Source organism: Gastrolobium bilobum, unplaced genomic scaffold (assembly GCF_033153095.1).
Source record: "Gastrolobium bilobum isolate Gb01-03AN ecotype WA unplaced genomic scaffold, APGP_CSIRO_Gbil_v1 utg68148, whole genome shotgun sequence".
Classification (NCBI taxonomy): Eukaryota; Viridiplantae; Streptophyta; class Magnoliopsida; order Fabales; family Fabaceae; genus Gastrolobium; species Gastrolobium bilobum.
The window spans coordinates 179,900-205,756 of NW_026896639.1; the positions used below are offsets into that span (position 1 = coordinate 179,900).

General features: G+C 35.0%; 1 protein-coding gene across 1 annotated transcript; it reads right to left on the reverse strand.

The window, feature by feature from the left end:
- Positions 1-465: 465 nt before the first annotated feature.
- LOC133301210 (sec1 family domain-containing protein MIP3) lies at positions 466-8,300 on the reverse strand. The gene is made up of 7 exons (XM_061500831.1): positions 8,137-8,300; positions 6,250-6,393; positions 4,377-4,526; positions 3,166-3,654; positions 1,113-2,657; positions 884-952; positions 466-665 (listed from the first exon to the last, which is right to left on the reverse strand). Exons 1-7 carry the CDS (start codon positions 8,182-8,184, stop codon positions 537-539), a joined length of 2,574 nt encoding a protein of 857 aa, XP_061356815.1. The 5' UTR covers positions 8,185-8,300; the 3' UTR covers positions 466-536.
- Between the last annotated feature and the right edge of the window lie 17,557 nt (positions 8,301-25,857).

The window sequence follows — 25,857 nt, forward strand, 5'->3', positions numbered from 1 at the left end:
TCTATTACTAGGCTTAAATCAATTAGATCATCGGTTCACCGAGTTTCGGGTCAACCCGAACAATTCAAGCTGAGTTTAATAACACTGATATTCAGTCCTGTTTGGTTAAGGGTTATTTATTGTTGGATGGATTTCTCATCCTGGATTTCATAGTCTTATCCTGAATTAAAAGCACGTATCAACCATATGTCCACAGTGTCCCATGCTGTAACAATGAAAACACTAGCAAGACACGAATTGTGTCAAAGGTGTACTAGTATTGAAACTGTACCAGACACCCAATGCTTGCCCTTCTGCTATATCCATGCTTCCTTGAAGGGTAATTCATCCAAGTTCTTCAACTTTGATTTATATTTTTAGAAAGCCAACTTAGACTATAAAAGAAAATTATTATTTTCTCTCTATTTTCCTTATGTAAAGAAAGAAAATAAATTTTGAACTGCCTATATAACAGTTGAAACCTTACAACATACAGGATTTGGGAAAACCAAATTCAATTTGATTTCTGTCCCCCACTTTTCATAATGATGAAAGAATTAAATGTAACTCGAGTCCCCTAGCAGTAAATTGAGCATGTCATCAGGAGTAAGAAGAGTTGTTCCACCAACAAGTAACTCTATATCAGGTCTTCCGCTTTCAGCCAATGCCTCATGAGCTTCACGCACCTATGTTACACAGAAGTTGAAAAATTGTGTCATTTTACTTTCCCATGCTAACAAAGGATCATGATTTAAATTAAACACAGAGGGGGTATAAAGAAAAAGGAGAACCGGCATGTCATCTTTTAGAAAACATTTGTCATGTTTATAAAACTTTCATGCCAATACGATGGCCATCCTGTTAATAGAGGTATAAAGAAGATCAAGACATTCAAGAATTTCACCTCGACTCCGTTAATGCCCCCAATAACAAACACCAAAATGACATTTTGATCGGCAAGACTTGGTTTGGCCTGCAACAATTGTATTGATAGGATGCATAGAAGGAAGAAAGGAGGGAAAAAAGAAAAGAATGATTAGCATGTTTGAAGAACTGGACTACTAAGGCAATAGTCCTGTATAGGTTAAGAAACCATAATCATCGTACCAACAAAAAAAAGAAACCATAATCACCTGACCAAGGCCAAATCTTCCAAACCCACTCTTAAACAGTCGCCCCACAGTGGAAGAATGATATTCTAACCCAGGCACATCGTATTTGCCCAGCACCCTTGTTAATAGCTTATAAAGTAATCCTTTTCCCATATAGGTATCCTCACCGAAATGGCCTTCAACGGTCAATGATCCAACCCTCAGTGGTATATTCTTTCTTTTCATATTAGATAACTTATGAAGAAATTTGAAAAGGTTATCCACCCTATCACGCAACTCCAACTTCAGTTGCATGTCACCATACACTTGTTCGATTTTATTGTCATCATCACCATCTTCATCGCCCCATTTGCCCCACTGATCATCATCAAAATCATCAATCTCTAGTTTTGAAGGTTCTTCAGCAGCTTCTTCTGATTTTAACTTGCTTACATTAGTTTCAAGCTCTTCCCTTAGTCCATCTAGAAACTTGAGATTTGCTACTGATGGATTTTCAAGAAGAGCATCTACAACGGCTTCTTTTAACAAATGTTCCTCTTGCCAAGAAAATGGCCCATCAGAACCAGATGTTGGAAAATTCTCACCAGCCAATATATATCCAACGATCATCAACAGCAAAGCATCTAGGAAAGAAAGTACACCCTTTGAGATCTCCCTATTTCCTTTATTTGCGTGTGATCCCAACAGAGCACTTTTATTGATGAGATCACCAATTTGAGCAGCAAGACTTTGACTGGTTTCACCAGAACTTACACTCAGAATTTTCTCCGCACTGCTAAATGCATCCCATTTGGCAAAATTTGATTCCTCAAGGGCTAATAACGTGGCTGCAGCTAATTGGATAATTCCTTTGTTCCTTAACAAAGATGATTGGCTCCTGGATAATGCTTTGATCATAGCTTGCAACTCTAGCTTTGTAACAAGACCTGGACGAGATTTCACATTCACAGTAACATTTTCCCTGCGCAGAGTTTCTTGTAGCCATTTCTTTACCAGTAAGGCCCCATCTTTTGTTCTTCTATCTAGTATAGCTTCCAACAACGGCATTCCACGAAAATTCTCAGAGGAGACAAAAGACCCAGTAAGTATCTCTATGTCAGAGTTACTAGGCTTGTCATGAATTTTCTGACTAGGATTAATCAAGCCTGTAATCTGAGAATCACAATTACCAGAATTCCACCCACTCAAAAAAGCTTCAACACATTCTAAAAGCCGAAAATTGTCTAGTTGCCTATCTTCCTCATTAAGGATCTTTGCAAGTGGTATCTGAACATCTAAAGGAGCACGCTGCATGTTGGAAGAACCAAGTTTGAGTTGGTTTCCTGAACCTTTACCTTGGGCATGGGAAGTTGTTCTATTTCTACGAGGCACAGAAGAAAACATACGATCAATAAGTGAGTCCCCATGACAGCAAGGAGTGAGGAGATCGAGTGTGCGATCAATGAGCAATAGCCCTGCTGATCGTTTTCGGCGGCCTACGTCATAAAGACTTGACATGTCTGTCAAAAATTTTCCAACAGTTTTTGATATATCCCCAAGGGAGAAAATTTCCATTTTCAAGTCCATCTACATCATCAACACAAGAATTGATGGTCAAAGTAACAGATTGGAGGAGAAACAACAAACAAAACGAAAGTTACTGTCATTGTAATGGAAAAATTAGCTATACTCTTAATACAACGAAAACATTTTCCCCAGTAAGTGGAATTGGCTACATGGATCAAACAACACCATTTTGTTCTATCAAATATCAAATTTCAAAAAGGACATCTAGAGCATGGTCTATTTTAATGGGCAACACTATTAACAAGATAGTATTACTCAAGTAATTTTTTTTCAAAATGGCGTTGTGTGTACCCAAGTAAGATGGTATGATGCTGGTCTGCCGCTGTTCTATCACAAATCTTTATGATTTAATGTACAAGATTGAAACAGAGAGACAGGCCAGACTTTTAGCAGAATTGTATACAGTATGTAATACAGGAATCCTGGGAAATAAAAATAAAAAAAATCTGAAATCGAGTCGCCAGAAGTATGCACACATTTCAGCAAAAGAATGCATGTCACTTGTTACCTTGGCCGCCAATTGGTAGAGAAAGTGTGCAGTAAGAGTTGCCCCTGGAGGTACATCATCAGCATCAGAAAGCACGCCAGTACTCAAGGGAGGCAAACCAGGACTAATGGAATCTTCATGTTCAGCTGATAAATATGCTTCAGCCACCAATCCTTCTGAAGGTAGAACAAATACTCTTGGTGAAATGGGGCAAAAAATCATGGGAAAATGATGAACAGAAACTGCCAATTTCAGCACTGCATCTTCAATGTAGTCTAATGGATTGTGTTCATAAAAATCTCTTCCACTTGAACTAGCTTCAAGATGAGGAACATCCTCTTTGGTAGAAGGAAACTGTGGACGTCCTCCATCTTCAAAGTTAAGTTTTGCCTGTCCAGATTTTGTTCCAGATTTCTTAATTAGTTCTTCATAATCTTGAACCAATAAGGATTCATATTCATGATATGCATCTGGTCCCAGAGGTGAATCAGGAAATGCTGAGTGAGCTATCTGCATTTTAACTAGCATTAGAAAATCCAAAACAAAAGGATAAAATGAAGGGAAATCTAGAAGGAAATAGGTATTGGAACAAGATTACTTTAAAATCACTACCACAATATCATATTTATAGATAAAATATTTTCACCCATATATTGATCATTGCCGATAAATAATGACTTCATGTCTTTACTCTGTAAAAGATAACCCCTATTATCCAGAGTGACATAATTTTAGGAGAACTGAAATTATTAATAATAATTTAAATAAGCTACCTCAACTGCTGATGATCTTATTGTCATATTCAGATGACTTTTACATGTCTAATAGAACTAGAGACAGCCCAAACTATTATAAAATGGCTTGTCAATTCTGTTGCTACCGTAACAACAACAATTCTTTATATAAAAAAAACTATGAAACCAACTTTACTTCAAGCCAATTGCATATAAAATTAACCTTTTTTCTACAAAACACTTTGCTTTCATCAAGATCAATTAATACAAAAATATGTACTAAGACTTGTAAATAGATAGCAGCCAAATTATTACAGCAGAAATAAAAAATAAAAATAAAAATGAGACATTCAAATCCATAGGTAAAACCACATTTTTTCAGTAGTGAGGTAAAACCAACACAAAATTTACAAAACAAGGAACGATGATGCCACAAAATATACAACCAAGCAAGGAAATTAAAAAGACATGAGACAAGCAGTAATCATAAATAAGCACCTCTGAGATAGATGTAAATATAATGCAATGATGAACAACTTGATGTGTGCTCAGGCAGCGTAAAATATACCGATGTGCATCACTTAGTAGACGCGATGTGATAACTACAAGCTTCCCCGCAGGATCAGAACGTGAGTTCCAATCAACAACCTAGACAAGGGACCATTAATAAAAGTAGATCATCATAAATGTTGCCTGCCTAAAAGTAATCATAGATTATCATAGTACAAACATATTTTGAACACACAAAATTCTGAGCCAGCACATGAAAAGCACTTATAAATATATCATGCCAACGGCACACCTGGATTTATACAGCATCAACTATAATTTTACTATGCAAAAGGATGGAGGGGCATTATCTGTAAGCATTAAAACTTTCAACTTTTGTAAGTTCAAAGAAGTGAATTTCAGGAGATTAAAATAATAGTGAAAATAATAATATCTTGTCTAATGAATGGGATCTGAAGAGGAAAGATAAAATATGACCTTCCATATTTTGGCATGAAGAAAGTTCACATCTTTTACAGAGACAAACAGCTATCATGCATCATACTCGGTCTATTCACTCACAGAACGAAAACACTACAGCCATACCAAGGGACTATATGTTAGCTATAATTTTGCAGTCTTAGAAGACTACATTTCACGTTATATGAAGGAATTACAATTTTTTATGAAATAGAAGAAAATATTAGTAAAAGAAAGTAGAGAATGTAATCTGGAGCAGTATAAGGAATCAAAATAGCTCAAAGCTTTAAACATGCAACAGAGCAATCCAATCTCTTTATATATCATTAATAGAAAGACCCTCAAAGCAACCGTGAAATGAGCACCAAAGAGAGGCCACAAATATGCTCTTATCCCATATCAGATGTAACGGTAAATAGACATCTTCAAAAATACAGGCATTTCTCTCCAAACAAATACACCATAGCCATTGAGCTGCCAAAGCAATGCTTCTGGACACCAAATTACCAAGGCTTGATCCACCCTTTAATCTTGGGCTTCCAACAAACCTCCCAACTGATGAGATGGTCTCTGCTGCTTTGCTGAGCCATACGAACATAAGACCAAAGAAAGTACCTCAAAATTTTCTCCAACCTTTCAGTGACTCCCACAGGTATCAAAGAGAGGGAAAGGTAATGAAGGGGAATACTGGACAAACAGGTTTGAGTAAGAGTAATCCAACCACTCAAAGAGAATAGGCATGCTTCCAACTATCCAAGCACTTGGAGATCTTCAGACCACTGTATCCCAAAAGGACTTGCCAGTGGCATGCAGGAATTACAATATTGACAATAGGATATTGGCATACTCCTTATAACAAGGAGAAGTTCAAAGGATAATATAAAAATTCAAGTTGAGAAAGTCTCAGAAGATTTATTAGCCAACTCAGTGAGTATCAGTTATCTAATGATTACATAAAGGAATTCAGAATTTTTGGTTTAATAATATTTTCAGTTCCATATATAAAAATTTAAAGATTCAAACAAAAGTTCTAAACCTCACATATAATAATAATTACTACTAGATCAATTACAAATATCCATTATCGGACTACTCTTGAACTTGACTGAAGCTTATATACGTCAATGTCATCTATCTATTCACTGATATAACATATTTAGCAATTACTGGGCTTCAGACTTTGGCTAGAGGAAGTCTCCATAAAGTGCAAATCCGAGACTCTGATCACCAACAAATATCATTCCATATCGTAGCATGTGATATAATCATTCTAAAACAGGAAAATAGTAACATCCTCAATTTTCTAATAAACAAATGCTAGCCTTTCAATGAAAATTAAATCTTGGTAGCTTACTGTAAGCACAGAAAGACAACTTGGGGAAAATATGCAACTACTACTTACCAAATCAAGTGCACACATGTTTTCCAAACTGCATATAGCTCGTGCTCCAAGATCTAGAAGTACAGGATATGCCCCGATAAATTGGAAACTCTCCGTAGATCCAGCATCTAAATAAACAATAGCACCTTCAATATGCTCTGATATCTGAAAAAGACATAGCATGATTAACATTCATGAAATAGTCAAATTAAAAAGGATCGCATAGTTACAGCTGTAACAAGTATAAATAAGTAATATTCACAGGAGAAAATTCAAATTCATGGGTGCAGCATAAGATGCATAACTTCAACCATATTAGCCCCCCACTATGTCAAAATATGGATAGCTTTATTTAGTGTTTAAGAGAAGATAATTAAATAAAACTACGCGGTGATAAATACAAAAGATTGAGCTTAAAATTTAGGGGGGGGGGGGGGGGGGGGGGGGGAACGACCCTCTGTATGCAGTCATCAATAGAGCAAAGGATGCCAACAAGTTCAAGTTAATCAAAGGAAAACAAAGTTTAATCACGTTATAGTATCTTTAAACCAAACAAAGAAATGCACATGAAGGAATAAAAATTTGATAAGAGGAAATCAATTTAAAAAATAGTAAGGATCTAGCAACAGTATGGGATGAATACCATTACAAAAACCGTTGAGGGCATTTAAGCATCTAATATCAATAAGCTGCCTGTTGCAATTCACAGTAATTTCCTTTATTTCTTTAATTCTTTTTTTATCTTTCCTTTGGTGATTGCTGACCACAACATTTGCAACCAAAAAACTACAGTAAGAAACCATTGTCAAAAAACAATGGTAATGGAAATTAGCCTGAATTGTAACTGCAAGACCAATGCAAGTTCCGTAGTTTGATGTTAAATATGAAAAATATATATATATATATATATATATATATATATATATATATATATAGACTTGGATGAAGCACAAGAGCAATGCATTGTAGGTTGTAAAGAACCAATTCAACCCAAAAGCTTAAGCTGTTGGGTGAGGCTATATTAATGATTTTTTATATATCTCAACACACCCCCTCACACGAAAGCCCACTGGGCTTGAAGGGTGGACAATGCACAGGCCCACCTACCTGTGCGAAGAAAGAAATTTCACTTGAAAGAAAGTGGGGGGCGGTGAAGATCGAAGACGGGACACGAGGCTCTGATACCATGTAAAGAACCAATTCAACCCAAAAGCTTAAGTTGTTGGGTGAGGCTATATTAATGGTTTTTTATATATCTCAACATAGGTGCTATATTCCCTGGAGCTATACAAACATACCCAAGATCACCTCTAACAATCTCAATATACAGTTAGTTCTGCAAAAACTTCTTGCCTTTTGGACTTCAAATTCTCACTAAGGTCCATCCAAACACCTCCAAAATTCACACCAGAACTCTAAGGCCAAAAATAATTTCTTAAACCACATTAAGTAGGACCTGATATAGCTCTGATCATAAGCAAACCATGGCTCTTCATCTAAAAATGGTTTCTTAAGTTTTAATATTGGTTTCCTGGGACACTAATATAGACCCAAGACTCATTCAATCACTCCCATTGTTGAATTTGGCCAGTAAAGTAGTAACTGAACATCGTGAAGTGGAATATAGCTAACTTTCCAGTAACAACAATACATGCATCAAAGCCCTTATTTCAATATTCCTTTATAATACCTATATCCAATCGATTCTTAATTTTCAGTCCAAATATAAAACTAGCTTTAAATAGTTGAAGTTTAGTAAATATTCCCAAAATAAATAATTATCATGAAAAGAGAATATCAAAATTCTATTATTCATTCTGCGAAAGCAAAAACAGACATAATGTTAAACTTAAATTGAACATTCTAATTCAAAAGGCTTGGTTGTTAAGGTTGGAGGCCTTTTGGTACCTGTCTAATGGAATCGATGCAAGATTTGATAACATCAACCGAAGCCATTTCTTCTTCTCCTTTTCCGCTTCAGCGGAAAACAACAAACCGAGTGAGTTCCTTTGAACGCAAATCCAACACTCCGAGCATGCGAACGTTACCGTTTAATTGAGCTAAAATTTCATTCGTTCGCAACAAATCGAGTTTGGAACTGAGAGCAAACGGATTAGAACTTAGAAGCTCGTACTTAGGGGATTAGGATTTTAAAAGAGTTTTATAAATTTTAAAAGATTATTTTACAAAATTTTATAAGATTGAATTTCAAAGCATTTTAATAAAATTTATAAGATTTAAAAAATTATATGAATTTTTAACAAACATTTAAGATTATAAAATTCAATAAAAAATAAAAAAAATGCAATGATATTAATAAAAAAATAAAATTTAATATAATTTTTTCAATTAGTAAAATATAATATAATTTTTAACAAATAATTAAAAATTTTAAGCAACGACTCTCTACGTACATAAAGTTATTCTAAACTCCACGCATCGCATTAGCATTTTCTGCTCTTGGGTTTGACCAACGGGTTAAAAATTATCTTTTTTTCATTTGGTATCACAGCTATGCATATATAATTATAAAATTCAATTTTTTAATTAGTAAAATAATTCTAAAGTTGCATATAGAACCTAAAGTTCATGATAAAATTTCGTTTGAAATTTTTTGCAATTAATCTTGAAAATTTGGGAATTTTTCTTCTACGTGATGAGAGTTTTATAACCATATATCATATGCATGTTTTCATTGAGTATTCTAAGAAAATTTTGAATATGAAATTTTGGATTTTATTTCATGAAAGTTCAGAAAATTACTTAAATTATTGTCAATCGATACATTGAAACCTTAAATTACTTCGGCTTTTGAAAAACAAGTTTTTATTATCTATTTACACAAAATTGTTTGAAATCGTTTCTTTTAGCGAAGGAATTTCGTTCATGAATGTATTGTTACGAAATATAGGGTTCATATTATGAAAATTTCAGTTTTTCTTTAAATTGATATTGTAAAATGAAAATTGGTTCGAGGGTTTTAGTTCCCCTATTATTTCCCCACTGCTCTATATTGTTTTTAATACAAAAAAGGTAAATACCACTTTTGGTCCTCAGTAAATTTCACGATACCCGCTTTAGTCCCTAGCAATTAAAAAGGTTATTCATGGTCCCTAAGAAATTCAAAATAGACCTATTTAGTTGAAAAGTGGTCCCTCACAAATTCAAAGTAGACCTATTTTAGTCCTTTTGACCCATATTAGTCCCTCAAAAGGACTAAAATGGGTCTACTTTGAATTTTTTAGGACCATGAATAGCTTTTTTATTTGCTAAGGACTAAAGCGGACATCATAAAATTTGATGAGAACCAAAAATAGTATTTACTCATACAAAAATAACACATTTTTGTGCCAAAAAAAATCGTGACTCATAGCTTGAATAATCATCTTTTAAACTTTCAAAAGCTCTCAAAAATTGCTAAAATATCTACATAATCTTGTTGGTTTGTTATTTTTGTGTTGTTTTATGAAAAAAAAAATCGCTCAAAAATCTATTTTTAAGCTTTTGAAGAAACTCCAATGGCAGAACTCGGTTTCGAGCGGGTCAACCAGTCGAAGGAAGAAGAAGACACTACAATAAAAAAAATCTCAAGAATATATCCTCTTTATATTTCTCACTAAAAAGTCTCGTAAAATTCACACCAATAAAAAATAGATTAAAATCGTCAGATTTTTGAATACCTCACGATTATTTTTCCTTTGTTTAAAATCCTGATTTAATCCCAAATGATTTGAACGAACTCTAAAGTAATCTTTTAAAATTCTAATTGAATATCAATATATATTTTTTGAACCAAAAAATCCATTAATTTTTTTTAAAATTTCAGTCCAATACACTCTCTTACTACCGGAAATTGCGATTAGAGGCGGATCTTACACCCTTCTTCCATCTCTGTTTCAATTCCCTTCCCGTTTTCTTTATCTTTTTTTTTTTATTTCGATAATTTTGTAATTAAGGTATTTTTATTACAAAAATTTAAAATAATATTTTAATAAATAATAAGGTAGGTTATATTTATAAAAAAATTTCCTATAACCTTATTTGTTATCCTTAGATTAAGATTAAATAAAACTCTCATCCAATATTATTTTTGTAATTATAAATTTATTTTGATCAAATTATAAAACTCTCCTAGAATCAGTTATTCCCTTATGGTATCATTTACCCCCATATGGTTTTTTTTTTTTTTTTTTTTTGATAACAATATGGTTTTTTTTCATTTAGTCTATCTTCTAACTCTTTTAAAAATTAAATTAAATTGTCTATTTTATCCTTATAAAAAGAAGAAAAAAAAAATTATCATTTTAAATGACACAACTTTATGTCATTTTTAATGAAACTACGTTGTTTTTATGTGTTTTTACATTCTGTCTCATCCACTTTCTTTTCTTCCTAATTTTATAAAAAAGTAAAAATATAGAAAATACAAAAAAAATACCAAAATGACATAGTCTCATTAAAAATGACACAAAGTTATGTTATTTAAAATGACAAACACTTTTTCCTAAAAAGATAATTGTAAAGATAAGAATTTCATATTGTAATGTTGTTGTGTTTTTTCATCAAACTCTGTTTTCTAAAATTTATACCAAATTGTCACACACACACACAAAAATCATCTTAACAATGTTGAGAGAAAAATTACAATTAAAGTTGCAAATTAGCAACTAAATTTGACCTTCCAATAAGACAATATTCACAACATTGTTTGTAAAAATGAACACTTAGAAATATCATTTTTTTCTTACAAATTCATATATCTATAATAAAACTGACTTGTCTTGAATTTGATAAATGTATTAATATCTTAAAAGGTAAGATATTCATACTATCACTTTTTTTACTACTATCCATTATAACTATGTAATCCGCAAACATTTTAAATAATCCATATTGGGAGGAAGGAACTTGTCTATGCCGATGAAAGTTAACTACTAGATAAAATCCCAAAGCCCAAAGGGCCCTTCAAAACCACTACTAGCCAAAATATATGATTTAGAAATAATAGCTCCATTGAACAATGAAGAAGTAGTCCATCTTGTAGAAGAAACACTCCAAGCATGGGAAAGAATGAGGCAAGGTACCATGAGACTAATGAGGATGTACAGTGATATAGTGGCGGAGCCACCTTGAGGCCAGCCAGTGCCTTGGCACTGGAATGGTTTTCAAAAATCATATACCATTGTAATCTTGGCGGGGGTAAACGAGAGAAACTCCATGGGCACTGGCTTTCTGGAACCTCGACATCAGCAAACTTGTTGAAGACTTCTTCCCCGAACCTATCAGCTCCTCCACACCACCGGTCGCCACCAAAGAGGACCAAGAGGTCCTTATCTAGTTCCCTGGACTGGTATCAGAGATTTCTCTTATGAGTTCCAACATGATTTCCGGCGCTGTCCATCTTCTTTGCGGTGGCAACAAATGCAGAAACCTTAAATACACCCAAGTCGCCCTACTCACAACAAAATTTCCAACAAAGCGTCCGATTTTATGCACCAAGCTCCAAGATTTTGAGGAGCCCCCAAAGTTGTTCCCTAATTGAACAACCCAAAGTTTGCTAAAGTGGGTTTGTGTGAATCAGAAGAAAGATGAAAATTTTGAGTACTTTGAGCTTCATTGTGGATTGTGCTCACTTTGGCCATTTCACTTTCCCTTAAAGTTTTTAACTTTTCACTATGTTCCCCCTCTCTGGCAAAAAAATTAAAATATTACACTTTTAATAATTAATTACGAATTAGTAACATTTTGGAAACTATTTTTGAATTTATTGCAGTCATTCTTGCCCAAATTAGGCGTGACTCCTAAGGCATTAACGCCTAAATTAGGTGTGACTCGTCTGGTGTTGACACGTGACACAAAAAATTAAAAGTTTAACCGTAAAACTTTATAAGGCCATAACTTTTGACTCGGGTATCCGAATGAGGTAATTCTTTTTTTGTGAGAGATAAAATATATCAAATGAGATGTCATTGCGTAGATCTCAAAAAGTTATGTGGAATCAAAAAAGGAATTACCTCATTCGGATACCCGAGTCAAAAGTTATGGCTTTCCAAAGTTTTACAGTTCATAAGTTGACTTTTTGCCACGTGTCAACACGAGATGATTCACGCCTAAATTAGGCGTTGTTAAATGGCATCAAACATTCGTTGTTGATTCCATTGATGAAGTGTATGTTATATACACAAAGATACAAAAGAGGTTGTTGTAACGTATTGCAACGTATCAGCAAAATAATAACAAAGGTTGTTGCTACGTATCAGTAAACTAATAACAACTAAGCTAATCCTAAGTTGGTGCAACAATCCGATAAGAACCTAGCAACTAGGTACAGAAATAATCCTAACAAATACAAGATAAGATACATATCACAACAGCCAATAATATTAGGAATCTTCTGCTCTAACACTCCCCCTCAAGTTAGAGCATGAAGATTTGAAATGCCCAACTTGGGAAGAAAAGTAAGGAAAGAAGCTTGACCAAGAGCTTTGGTGAAAATATCAGCCCGCTGCAACTGGGATCGAATAAAATGGGTTTGAATTGTCTTGGCCATTAAATGCTCCCGTACAAAATGACAATCAATTTCGATGTGCTTAGTTCATTCATGAAAGACAGGATTGGCTGCGATATGTAACGCAGATTGATTATCACAATACAGATCCATTGGTGTAGCATGAGAAACATTTAAAGAAGCAAGAAACGCCTTGAGCTATATTAATTCTGCCATTGCCGCAGCCATTGAGCGGTATTCACCTTCTGCTGATGAACGGGATACAGTGATTTGTTTCTTTGTCTTCCATGAAATTGGAGAGGTGCCAAGCATAATGAAAAAACCAGAAATGGAACGTCAGGTCAAAGGACAGCTTGCCCAGTCTGAGTCACAAAAGGCATGAATTTGGAGATCACTGTGGGAAGAAAGAAAAATTCCTTGACCAGGATTCATTTTAATGTATCTGAGGACCCGAATGGTTGCTTCATAATGTGCCTCCTTAGGTGCCTGCATAAATTGAGAGAGGATGTGGACTGCATAACTCAAATCTGGACGAGTGATAATGAGATAGACCAGCTTACCAATTATGCGTCTATATCTAGCGGGATCAGTATACTCGGGTCCATCATCCAAAGCTAGGCAATGATTTTGCTTAATTGGAAAGGTTACTGGACGACAATTCAACAAGCCAGTTTCATGGAGAATATCCAATGCATATTTACGCTGACATAGAAAAATGCCATCTTTGTTACGGGCAATTTCGATCCCCAAAAAATATTTTAAATCACCCAAATCTTTAATTCTGAAGCATTTATTTAGATAATTTTTCACTTTGGCACAAGCATCAGAGTCATTTCCTGCTAGGACAATATCATCAACATAGATCAACAAAGCCAAAAATGTTGATCCATGCTTAAATGTGAACAGAGTGTGATCTGCCTGAGATTGAACAAAACCATAGTCCAAAAGAGACGAGCTTAACTTGGCAAACCAATTGCGAGGAGATTGTTGGAGACCATATAAAGAACGTTGCAATCGACATACCTTGCTTCCTTGACCCTTAGTAAAACCTGGTGGTATTCACATGTACACTTCTTCATCCAAATCACCATTAAGAAACGCGTTCTGCACATCCATTTGATGTAGATGCCAGCCTTTTGCAGCAACAACCGAGAGGAAGGTTCTGACACTAACCATTTTTCCCACTGGAGCATATGTCTCATTAAAATCTTCACCCTGAACTTGGTGATTTCCAGTTATCACTAAACGTGCCTTGTATCGTTCAATTTTCCCATTGGAGAGATACTTTATTTTGTACACCCACTTGCATGGGAGTGCATGTTTACCCATAGGCAGATCAGTAATCTTCCACGTTTGGTTTTCTTCAAGAGCTTGGATTTCTTGCGCCATTGCCTTACGCCATTCATGTTTGGTTACTGCTTCTTTGAAAGATCTTGGCTCAGTACCTGCGTCTATTGCAGCAAAAAAATTGTGATGGTTTTGGCAGAAACGATTAGCAGTCACATAATTAACTATATGATAGTGCATACCTAAGGGAAGACTGGAGTGATTGACCTGAAAAGCATGTGTATGTGTTTCAACTAGATTGCACTTATAATCATTCAAATATGGTGGTGCTCTTCGTGTTCGTGAGGAACGAATTAAATTTTCAGGAGCAGTGATTGGTGCAACTTCGGTAGTGACCTGAGCTTCATCTTCTTGTGCACAGACATCAACCGCAGGAGCTGGGAGCAACTCAGGTGCTTGGTCATGATTGGGAGACGATGCTGCTATTGTTCTGGTTGATGGTTCAACACACCCCCTGTCGTCGAGGCCAACTGCAGGTGGAAGAGTGCTCGAAGAAGGAGAGTCAGTGTCCGATGGAATAAAGGAAGGCAAGGTTGAAGCGGAAGGGATTACATCGGTGCTGGCAAAAGGAAATTCTGCTTCATGAAATGTTACATCGCGGGAGACAAAGACTTCATCAGTTTGCATGTCATAAACCCTCCAACCCTTCTTACCATATGGATAGCCAAGGAACATACACCTGCGTGACCTGGAGCTGAATTTGTCCGATGGCTTCGGTTGAGTGGAGGCATAGCACAGGCAGACGAATACCTTTAAGTGATCATAGGCAGGGACGCAACCATATAATATCTCATGTGGAGTTTTTCCATGAAGGATTTTAGTGGGAGTCCTGTTGATAATTTGCGCTGCAGTCATGACACTATCTCCCCAAAAATGAATTGGTAAATTAGCCTGAAACATAAGAGCACGTGAAACATTGAGAATATGTCTATGCTTTCGTTCGACACAACCATTTTGTTGTGGTGTGTAAGCGCATGAGGTCTGATGGATGATGCCATTTTCAATAAATAAGTCTTGTAACTTTTTGGATGTAAACTCAGTGCCATTATCGGATCGAACACATTGAACCTTGGTGCCAAATTGAGTGTTCACCATGAGAATGAATTTGCATAAAATTGCATATGTTTCACTCTTTTCACTCATTAAATTAACCCAAACAGCACGACTACAATCATCAACAATAGTGAGGAAATAATGCGCACCAGAAAGAGACGAGGTTCTATAAGGACCCCAAGTATCACAATGAATGAGTTCAAATATTTTATTGCTTTTACGTTCATGAACAAGAAATATAGAAAGAGTTTGCTTTGCACGGTGACACACATCACATGCATTATTGCTTACATTACGAAAATTAACAAAACTAGAAATTAGAGACACTGCATCATGAGAAGCATGACCCAAACGTTGATGCCATAATGCATACGTATCATATGAACGAGCAGCAAACACAGCAGCTTGAGTGGGACGAAACACATACACACCATCTCTTTGATCACCCAATCCAATCTCCATCCTTAGCTTGCGGTCCTGCACAATGCAATTTTCACCAGTAAATACAACGTTCACATTATGTTCTCTAGATAATGCAGATACAGAAATGAGATTGCATGTTAATTGTGGCACAAAGAGGACATTAGATAAAGAGAACGAGTGAGCAAGAAATATAGTTCCTTGCTTGATAGCATATGTAACATGTCCATTAGGTAATCCCACGGCCAAAGGTGCAATATTTTGAACATCATGAAGCAAAGCAAAAGTTCCTGTCATATGACGTGAAGCACCGCTATCAATAAGCTAATTACAATGAACGAGCAGTGAGGGCTTGTCCACTGAGGGCTAAGGTTTGTCAACTAAGGACAGCAATTATGTTACCACTTATGGTGTCAAAACTGAAAAAGCATTGGTTTGCGCTAATGGTTCCACGGTTTGAGCCACATTGGCAGTGAGTTGTTTTGCTGAGAAGCCACCGTGGGAATGATTTCTGTTACCTCCAAAATTCCTATCATGTGAAGCGTTCCTGTCTCCACCAAAATGTCCAAAACGACCGCGGCCTCTCCCCTGCCACCGCTGCGATCAGTAGCAAAACCACAACTACGATCAGCAGGGAAGCGATCAGCAGGATAACCTATGATCTTCCAGCAACGAGAGGCATCATGATTTGTCATTCCACAATGAACGCAAGGAGGGAGCTCCATTGGTTTGTCAGGTGCTGGAGTTTGAGAGACAAAGCCAATTACATCAACGTTGGCATTCTGATTACGTGTTATCGTGCGGTCAGTTTCTTCCTGGGTCACGAGGGCATACACCTTGTTCGTTGTAGGCAATGGAGATTGATTAAGAATTTGAGAATGCAAGTTCCCATAAATGGACTCATCCAGCCCCATCAGGAACGTGTATACACGATCATGTTTGCGTGCTTCCTCAATGTCTTTTGTGTAAAGGCAATCAGCAGCACACGCACAAGAAAAAAAAGTCTTGCTGCTCTGGAGTTCGTCCCACACGGCGCGCAGCTGCATGTAATAATCTCCATTGGTGCTGCCCTTTTGTCTGATGGTCGTCAGATTAACCTTCAGTTGGTATTGGCGCGAAAAATTCTCCACAGCGTAACGTTCCTTCAGGTCGTCCTAGCGTTCCTTTGCTTTGTCAAAACACTTTATGAACGGTTGTAACTTGGGATCAATGGTGTTGTGAATCCAACCATTGATCATAGAATTACATATTTCCCATGCACGCCATTCGTCTGTCTGCGTTTTCTCAGGCTTCTTCAAAGAGCCATCAACAAATACAAGCTTATTCTTCGCTTTGAGGGCATTCTTCATCAGTTTTGCCCAGTTTTCACAATTCGATTCTCCTCATAGAATAACCGTTGTGAGAAGAATGCCTGGGCTATCTGAACCTGCCAAATAAAATGGTGAACTAGGGACCGAAGGCTTCGAACCACTACTGGCTTCATGTGCCATATTGAACAAGTACAGCAAAGCTGTCAAACACAATGATATGCAGAAGTATGAATGGATCGCTCTGATACCATGTTAAATGGCATCAAACATTCGTTGTTGATTCCATTGATGAAGTGTATGTTATATACACAAAGATACAAAAGAGGTTGTTGCAACGTATTGCAACGTATCAGCAAAATAATAACAAAGGTTGTTGCTACGTATCAGTAAACTAATAACACTAAGCTAATCCTAAGTTGGTGCAACAATCCGATAAGATCCTAGCAACTAGGTACAAAAATAATCCTAACAAATACAAGATAAGATACATATCACAACAGCCAATAATATTAGGAATCTTCTGCTCTAACAGGCGTGAATGCCTTAGGAGTCACGCCTAATTTGGCCGTGAATAGTCACGCCTAATTTGAGCGTGAATGATTGCAATAAATTTGAAAATAGTTTCCAAACTGCTACCAATTCGTAATTAATTATTAAAAGTATAATATTTTAATTTTTTTGCCCCCCTCTCTGTGGCTATCTGCAATTATTTTGTGAGGATTAGTTTGGGATTGGTGAAATGAGTGGTTGTTGGATTTACTGATTATACACATAAGTTTAATTTTATATTTTAAATAAAACCTATTTATTATATAAATAAATTATTATTAAATTTCTTAACATCATTGCCTTTGAGAGTTGTGCTCTGTTAGCTCCCACCCTGGCCTCTCTGATGCCTTGAGTATTTTTTTTCTCACTTCATGTATTAAATTTTTTTTTGGCACTGTCTCATTTTTTTAGCTGGCTCCGCCACTGCAGTGATAGGGTATATGGATATTGCCCTGAAATTCATGTTGGTCTCAATAAGCACCAAGCTCAACCACGGCCAAATTATGTTGTCTGGGTTGATATGGTGTATATGGCCCGAGTGGTTGTCAAATATAGTGTGCGATCTTCAAAAATATGAAAATGTTGAAGACAAGGGTATTTTTGTCTTAAATTTAACCAATATGTTTAATTGTTATAATAAAAAGGTGTAAAAGGGTTAATCGCTTTAATTTAGAGTGCAGATTATCTTTTTTAAAGAGCACTTAAATAGAGGGAGTTTTTATGTAATTTGCCAAAAAAATAGTAAATATAATTTCTCTCATTATATCACTTAAATATATTCAAAACATGAAATCAAAGGTTTAAATTAAAAAAAATTAATAACTAAATCATACTTCCATGTATCAAATTATAATATTATTTATTAAAAAAATATATACACTTTACACTGTTTGGAATGTTTTTCAGAATTCTTAAATATTTGTTAATTAAATACATGTATTGTATTGTTTCAAATCTATTAAATTGTTCTTTATTCAAAATATTTTGTATTTTTTGAAGCTTCAAAGTCAATATTATGTGTATTTGCAATTAGTCATTAATGATTGATTATAAAATGCTCATTAAATAAAATGGATGGAATATTATGCTTGTAATTTTTTTTACCTACTTCTTTCTAATACTATTAAATTATAATATTAAGTTTCGATCGACTTTTACCATCTCTGTTTTCTCCCATAGTTGGTTGAGATTATAATCTAACGGTGTTAGAGATAAGTAGATATAATAAATACGAAAATAGGTAGGTATAATATTATATTCCAAATAAAATATATTTTTATTTTTCAAAAATAAAAATATTTTGAAGTGAATTTATTAATTTTATAAGGAATGGAATATTATAACTACCTTTTATCATGTTTATATTATCTCCTCCTCTCTGGCACTAGTTGATCAAGATCTCAACCAATCGTGAGAGGAGAAATAAATGACGAAGGTTGATTGAGATTGTAATGCAACGTGTTGCATAAAAATAATTAAAATAGATATGAAAAAAAGTTAGGCCTAAAATCTTATGCGATTAACAAATTTCATAACTTTTCGGGGGAAAAAAATTAATCATGATAATACGTGCATTTTCTTCTAGAAAAAGTAATATGGAAACTAATAATCAATGTACTTCATATGGGAGGTTCAACAAGTTTCCAATACTAGTAAACAAGGAAGCACCAACAAGTTCCAACATGCTGCTAATGTTTTGGGATATATTGACTATTTCGACATGCGATTTTGACCATGTCCGATGCGGTTAAAAGGCAAAAATGTAAAATTTTAGAATTTCTTATAAATTTAAAATAGTTTTAAAAAAAGAAAAATTAAAAGAAAAACAGACAGACAAATAGTTACGAACATCGTGACGGCAATGAAGAATAAATCTTAGGTGCTACTGTTGCATTTAGATTCAGTGCATCCCATCAATGAGTATTACACATCAGAGGAGAGAGAAAGAATTTGGCAGAAAAAAGAGAATTTTGGCGTAATATTTTTATTGATGGGATATACTAAATTTTTGGTACAACAGTAGCACCAAAGATCTATTCGGCAACGAGGGTGCAAGGGGCGAAAGAGTGGTCGAAGAGCCTAGTGAAGAAGAAGATGGCTACAAGCCTACAACGATGAGCAAGGATCTGATCTGGTGTGCAAGCACCGAGTCTGGTAGTGGTGAGAATGAGGTGTCGTTGGCATTGATCTCGATTTGTTGCTCACGCTCCACATGAAGGTTGTTATGGTGAAAGAGAAGAAGGGTGCAGAATAGACTACACACCGTTTTGCTTCTCTGATACACTGCTGTGGGAACTGGTTTATTGGTAAGAAATATGCCCTTTCTTTTCTTTTAAAAATGCAATAAATAGTAGCAAGAAAGTTATGATACAATAAGACGAATTGGAAAGAATTAATATCTATTTTATATATTGAATGAACAATTTAATGGTAAATATTGTTCAAAAAATTAATATAGTGATACGTTAATCGTTGAAACTTGAAAATAATAATATAAGAGTTTATTCGTTTCTTTTTTGAATTCATCTTCTGGAACTTCAAAATAATGTCATTTGAGATTTTATTTCTTAGTATACCAATCAAAATTATCCCTTTGAAGTGAATCAATCCTCAGGTATCCCTTTAACAATATTAGTTACTCAAGGATGAAAATCTAAATAAGTGAAAATGTAAAGACCGGATCAAAAACCAAACGGATAAAAAACATAAGAATATTTGATTGGTTATATGGAGATTCTATTATTTTTGCTTTATATTTATATTATGAAATTTGAATATTCGATTGGTTATATGACTTACTATGAACCGCTATATGTATTAAATATAAATCATATTATATATATTAAAATTATTATTTAATATAAAAAATGTTATAACGTGTTGAAATATGACATTTTTTAAAATTAACGTGTCGGCGTGTCGTATCGTATTGTGTGTCATGTGTCGGTGCAACATAGCTAGTAAATAACGAGGGATTCAAAATATGTCCAATTATAGAGGGAAATTGAAATATGATGAAGTTATGACATGGGTCACAGACAAATTATCCGGATGAAAATCTAAAGCCCACTCTTGCAAGCTCCGTCTTGAACTCCATGCCCATTTTTCATATGCCTGTAGCATTTGGTACAGGAAAAATATTTTTTTATCCGAGAATCACGATTACTGGGAATATAGTGGGAAAGTAAGTTTTTTCAGAAATGTTAATAAAAAGTTGTCTGGTAGGCCAAAAAATTACCAGGAATATTGGATAAAGATTAATGATTGTATATTTGGTTGATTATGAAATATTACTGGGAATATGGGGTTATTTTTGTAAACTAACCCCTCGTATTTTTTACTTTTGCACGATTTACATTGATCTAGGTTTGGTATATCCACCTTCACTGAAAGAGGAATTTTTTCCGCCCTAGGCTTTCTTCAACATCTCTCCAAACACTTCATACGTTGCCTCTGGTTGAGGTCTCACGAGCAGAGTTTTTATTTCAAATGTTGTCTCTATGATAACACTTGCTTGTGTTTCAGATGAAAAGGAATTGAGATGAGAGGGAACAAGAGAGTGCAGTTGCACACACTGTTCATAGTGAGAAGGACAACAAGGACGAAGCCATAGCATTGACAAAAGGTTCAAGTCTGTGTCTTCGTATTTGTTTTTAAACGTGGCCTTTCTGACCAATTTGCTATCTGTTGGGTGCGTTGTATATCTCTCGTGTTGGTTCCCTGTACATTCGTCTGGAATTGTTGAGGTAAGGATCCCTTCAAGTCTTATATTTTTTTATGTTTTTCATATGTGGTGCATTACTTCAGCTGCACTATTCGTTGCATGCCCTATGTCATGTACAAAGTCTGTTGCTTTTAGATTTATGAGGCGAGTTTACTACCTGGGTTCTATATTGAGTATTTATTTTTTAATTTTCATTTTGGCTTTTCATCGTTGTGGGTATGGGGAAAAACACTCACGAAGTTTGCTATGAATGAAAGGCTTTTGATTGCAGTTGTAGTGGAATGTTTTGGAGTGTCGTGTGTTTATACAATTTTTCATGTCATTCCTTGTTGTAGGGGGAATATTCATTGTTTGCAAGCGACAGGAACTTTGATCTAAGGTAGCATGGGTGGAGATCGGTCTGGCATAAGTGGGTGTGAAAGTGTATTTTCCATGCATTCTTCATCTTTGTCTGAATCGAATGTGAAGATGTGCCACTGTGGAAATAGGGCCGTGTTGCGAAAGTCTTAGACAACAAGGAATCCAGGAAGGAAGTTCCTTGGATGTCCTAACTTCAAAACAAGTGAGAATTGTAATTTCTTTGAGTGGGTTGATGAACCCACATGCTCTAACTGCATTAAAAGGACAAATTGTTGGAAGCACTAGTGATTTTGCTAATTGTACATCAAATTCTACTTGGTATTTTTGCTATACAAGAAATAAAAATGTTGTTGAGTTGTAATTTAATGGTTTTGGGTTTTTTGTGCATTACCAAGTTGTAATGGTATGTAGGGTAATAATTTTGTGAACGTTAATGATGTAAAATATGTTCGTAGCATAACTCTATTGTAAAGGCCTTTCTTCTGTGGGATTATGTCATATATATATGCTAAAATCATAGTTCTGGTTGTTGTTTCTCCTCTTACCTATCTTCATGAACAATGTGATAGGCAAATCATTTATAACTTTGAGTTCTGTTATGTATTCAAAATTTGACTGAGAACAAGGTGATGGTGAGCACATGAGTGATAACATAATATTTTATGACCACTATGATGATGCAAAAGACATTTTTCAGACATTAATACGTGGCAGGTTCCTATATGATAAGAATGGCCGAATAATATTGGAAGTAAAATAATATTTAATACTTGTGTGAAGAAATAAAATCCCAAATTTGAGTTATTCCATTTATGTTAGTCATTGCTTGGCATCTAACTGGGCAAGCAGGTTAGGTTTCTCCACTTCTGTTCTGTTATAATGAAAATTGTGTTTTTCTGAATCTTTGTGATGTTTGCTCTTCTTTTGGTTGCGTAGTTGGGTTTTTTCTTTTGCTGAGCATTCTGTGACAAGTCTCTGGAGCTTGTTGACTTTGTTCATGTGTTAGTCTTTCTCGTGATTTTTCTTTTTCTGTAATATTACTCCACTTTTCTCTCTCTATATTTCTCTGTTAATAGCACTGATTCTGATGATTTTTTCACCTTATTGACTTTTTATTTGATCAACGGTGGAGTATCTGTTTCTTTTTCATTGTTTCTCAATATGTATAGATTGTTTTGGAATTTTGTTTAAGCTGTGTTCATCCTTGATAAGTTATTATAAGTTTTTTGTTTGCATCCTAAAAGGGACTGGATAAGAGAATGAAGATAGAGTTTGATTCAAAGTCTATGCTGAACCTCACAAGATGTCTGGAGCTTCATCTGCAACACCTACTAGTGGTCAAAGGCTCTCTATATTTGCTCATAAATCTGGATTTGTCATCCTTAAAAACAAATTATCAGGGTCTTTGGGCCCCGTTTTCTAAGGAGCCAAAAAACATAGGGTAACTGGAGCCATCAATGAAGAAAGTTGAAAACAAATTGAAAAAGGATCCAAATAGGGACCTGATCTGACATGGGATGCGGCTGTCAGGAGGGGAAAGGCTTTAGCTTTGCAAGTGCTTTCAAGAATCCTTTCAAACAATACTCTATTATCATTTCTACTGCTATATACTTTTTTGTTTTCTTATTATTCTATCATCATTTCCCTGAAAATATTCAATTAGAAGCTATTACAATTCTCTTATAAGTTGGATGTTATTGTGTGCATCTGTGTGAATAATTTGCATAGGTTCTTGTTTCCAAGGTGTCAATAAGTGATACTGTTGTTTATGTTGTTGCACACATTTCGTAGATTTGAGTTGGTCAAATCACCAAGCTGTTGGAATCAAAAATATTGGAGGTTGGAAGCACTCATAACTTGCCATTAGTGGCTGAGCATCCAGATCAAAGCATGTCTGACCCTCAAAGTAACAGCAAGGTTAATAGCAATCTTTCTTTTGCTATTTATTACTTGTTAGCTTTTTGAACGCTGTGCATTTTGTTGGGTTCTATTGCAGTCTATCAAGGAAAATGCATCCATTCCCAAGATTGTGACTTTGGTCCTTCTTACAATCAATCAGAGGAAACACATTTGTTCCCTAAAATGAAGACAACTTCGCGCAAGTGCGCGCATCAATTAATAAAGGGGAGTGTTTAAGTCCCAGATTATCGTTTCCATAGAGAAAATATTGCTAACTGATACCTCAGGCTACATTAAAGAATAAAAGAATGGTTAACGATATTGAATTGTTCTGGCCAGTCATTCCCAATTATCACAACGACATCCCATCATGACAAAAGGTTCATATCAACATCAAACAATTTCTCACATTGTTATGTATTTTAAGTTCCCCTCTTTTTTGAAAGGGGGAACGACAAGTTAAAGGAAAAGTATAGTTGGTATGAGTGTGTATAAAGTATAATTTTGTGTATGTATGAAGAAAATAAATTATAAAATAAAGGCGAGAAAGTTTAGGGATTAACACTTGTGACATGGTGGTGGAACGATAAAAGAAAAAGAAGGGATCCACTGATCTCCTATTAAACCTTAATGTAATCTCGTCTCAAGACCTCGACCATTGGATTTGTTCAGGTCTCTACAATGCTAACTCTGATTCCTCAACTCATGGGCTAAAATAGTATACGGGTCCCTATATTCCTATGGCGACTTCGTTCTCAATGATGACTCAGCACAGAACCTTCGTGAATGAGGTGGCCCCTTATTCTTAAAGCGGCTAGTGAGAGTGTTACTACACAACTCACCTTCCTCCTATTATTCAGCTGTCTGAAATCCTTTCCTTTGAAAGTTCCTTTCTCAGTCATGTTCAAGGTCAGTTGATACAAAATGTTAAAATACTTAAACAATAGAAATCCAAGAGGTTTTAGTACAAAAGTTTTGAAGACAAAGGTATAATAGTTTCACATTTTTTCCATTCCAAAAGGAGTTAGTTGGTGATTAAAGTCATAGCTGAAAATATAACAAAGTCTTGCCTTTGTCTTCGTTTGATCTTCTATTTATAGGCTAGAGAGGTAGGGGCATTCTTATGATTAGTTCTGATCGTTCCTTGCACCATAGGATTGGGGGCTTGCCCTCTTTTCTTGATCAGACACATGCAATTGATTGGGTAGAGATTAGGGTTGAGTTGTCTTGCGTTGTTGTCTTTCCAAGGAAGATCTTTTGACATTTGTAGGTGTTCAACGTGTTTGTCCGTATATCTGTCCTTGTGTGTGCTAGTCGGCTCTGCAGCGTATGTCTTTGCCTGCTTTTGTTATGTACGTTTTGTCCTGATATGCTTTTTCAGAGTTGACTGCAAAAAGTAAAAGCATGTTTTGTCTGTTTTATGTGGGAGTGTTGGTGTATATACATAAAGCCTCTAAAAATTTGGTTAAGTTGTTTCTCAACGCCACCTGGTCAAAATAAGACTATATATCCTTAGGCAAATTCATTTCTCTGTAATGCCAAGTTGGTTGACATCTAATCCAAACTAGAAGTGTGTTCACATGGGTATGCTTTTAAATCTACTGGAACAATCAATTTATAGGGGAATATGACTTTTATCATACACACTTAATAGTTGATACAAGATAGCCCCTTGTTTATTAGAGGAGGTTAAATTACAACCATTTCTTTTATCATTTATTAAAATTAAATCAACCGTAATTAAAAGACTTAAAATACCAAACTAATTTTTTAACTATATTGACCCTACATGAGTCAAACACATGGTAAAACCTTGTATTTTATTTGTTTAATTAAAATACAAACCAAAGCTAGTGTATAAATGAAGGGCTTCTCTTTTCTTATATTACATGAAATAACATCTCTCATGCTATAGACACAATAAGGAGTAGGTCCCACCACTTGTTAAAAAAAAAAAAGATAACACGAATTTCGATGTCTCACAATATGAGAAAACAATATCCAACAACATGAGAAAATGATTTCCCATAAATGAATGAAGAATGGAGAAAACAAGGACCCAGTCAAAGGGAAAATCAACAAAAGTTCCCAACTAAAATGAAATCAAAAGAACTTAAGTGCACACACTGAGTAAACAAATAGATTATGCATCAAACTGTTGTACATTTTATTTGAAGAAATCAAAAATGAAAGTACATAATTAGTGCTGAAAATCCTCTGCTTCATTTTATTGATTTAACTCCAAACCTAATGTGTAGACCTCTGAAAGACTTGTAAAACCTCATGGTTTTGAATCAAGCCCAGAAATCACACATTCGATTAAAAAGGGGCAAAATAAAATATAAATAAAAATTAAAAAACCCAATTTATGCAAGCAGAGAACAAACCTATATGTGATATAAGAAAAAGGATCAAATGAAAAATAGCGTGAAAAATAGCGAGGGAAAGATCAATGGAAT

Bases quoted from the DNA above. Each gene is read 5' to 3' on its own strand.
- LOC133301210 (XM_061500831.1), bottom strand. From the start codon at position 8,184: ATGGCTTCGGTTGATGTTATCAAATCTTGCATCGATTCCATTAGACAG. The intron at 4,527-6,249 runs GTAAGTAGTAGT...TCCCTTGTCTAG, and splicing joins ACATGTGTGCACTTGATTTG to GTTGTTGATTGGAACTCACG. The intron at 2,658-3,165 runs GTAACAAGTGAC...TTGATGATGTAG, and splicing joins TCTACCAATTGGCGGCCAAG to ATGGACTTGAAAATGGAAAT.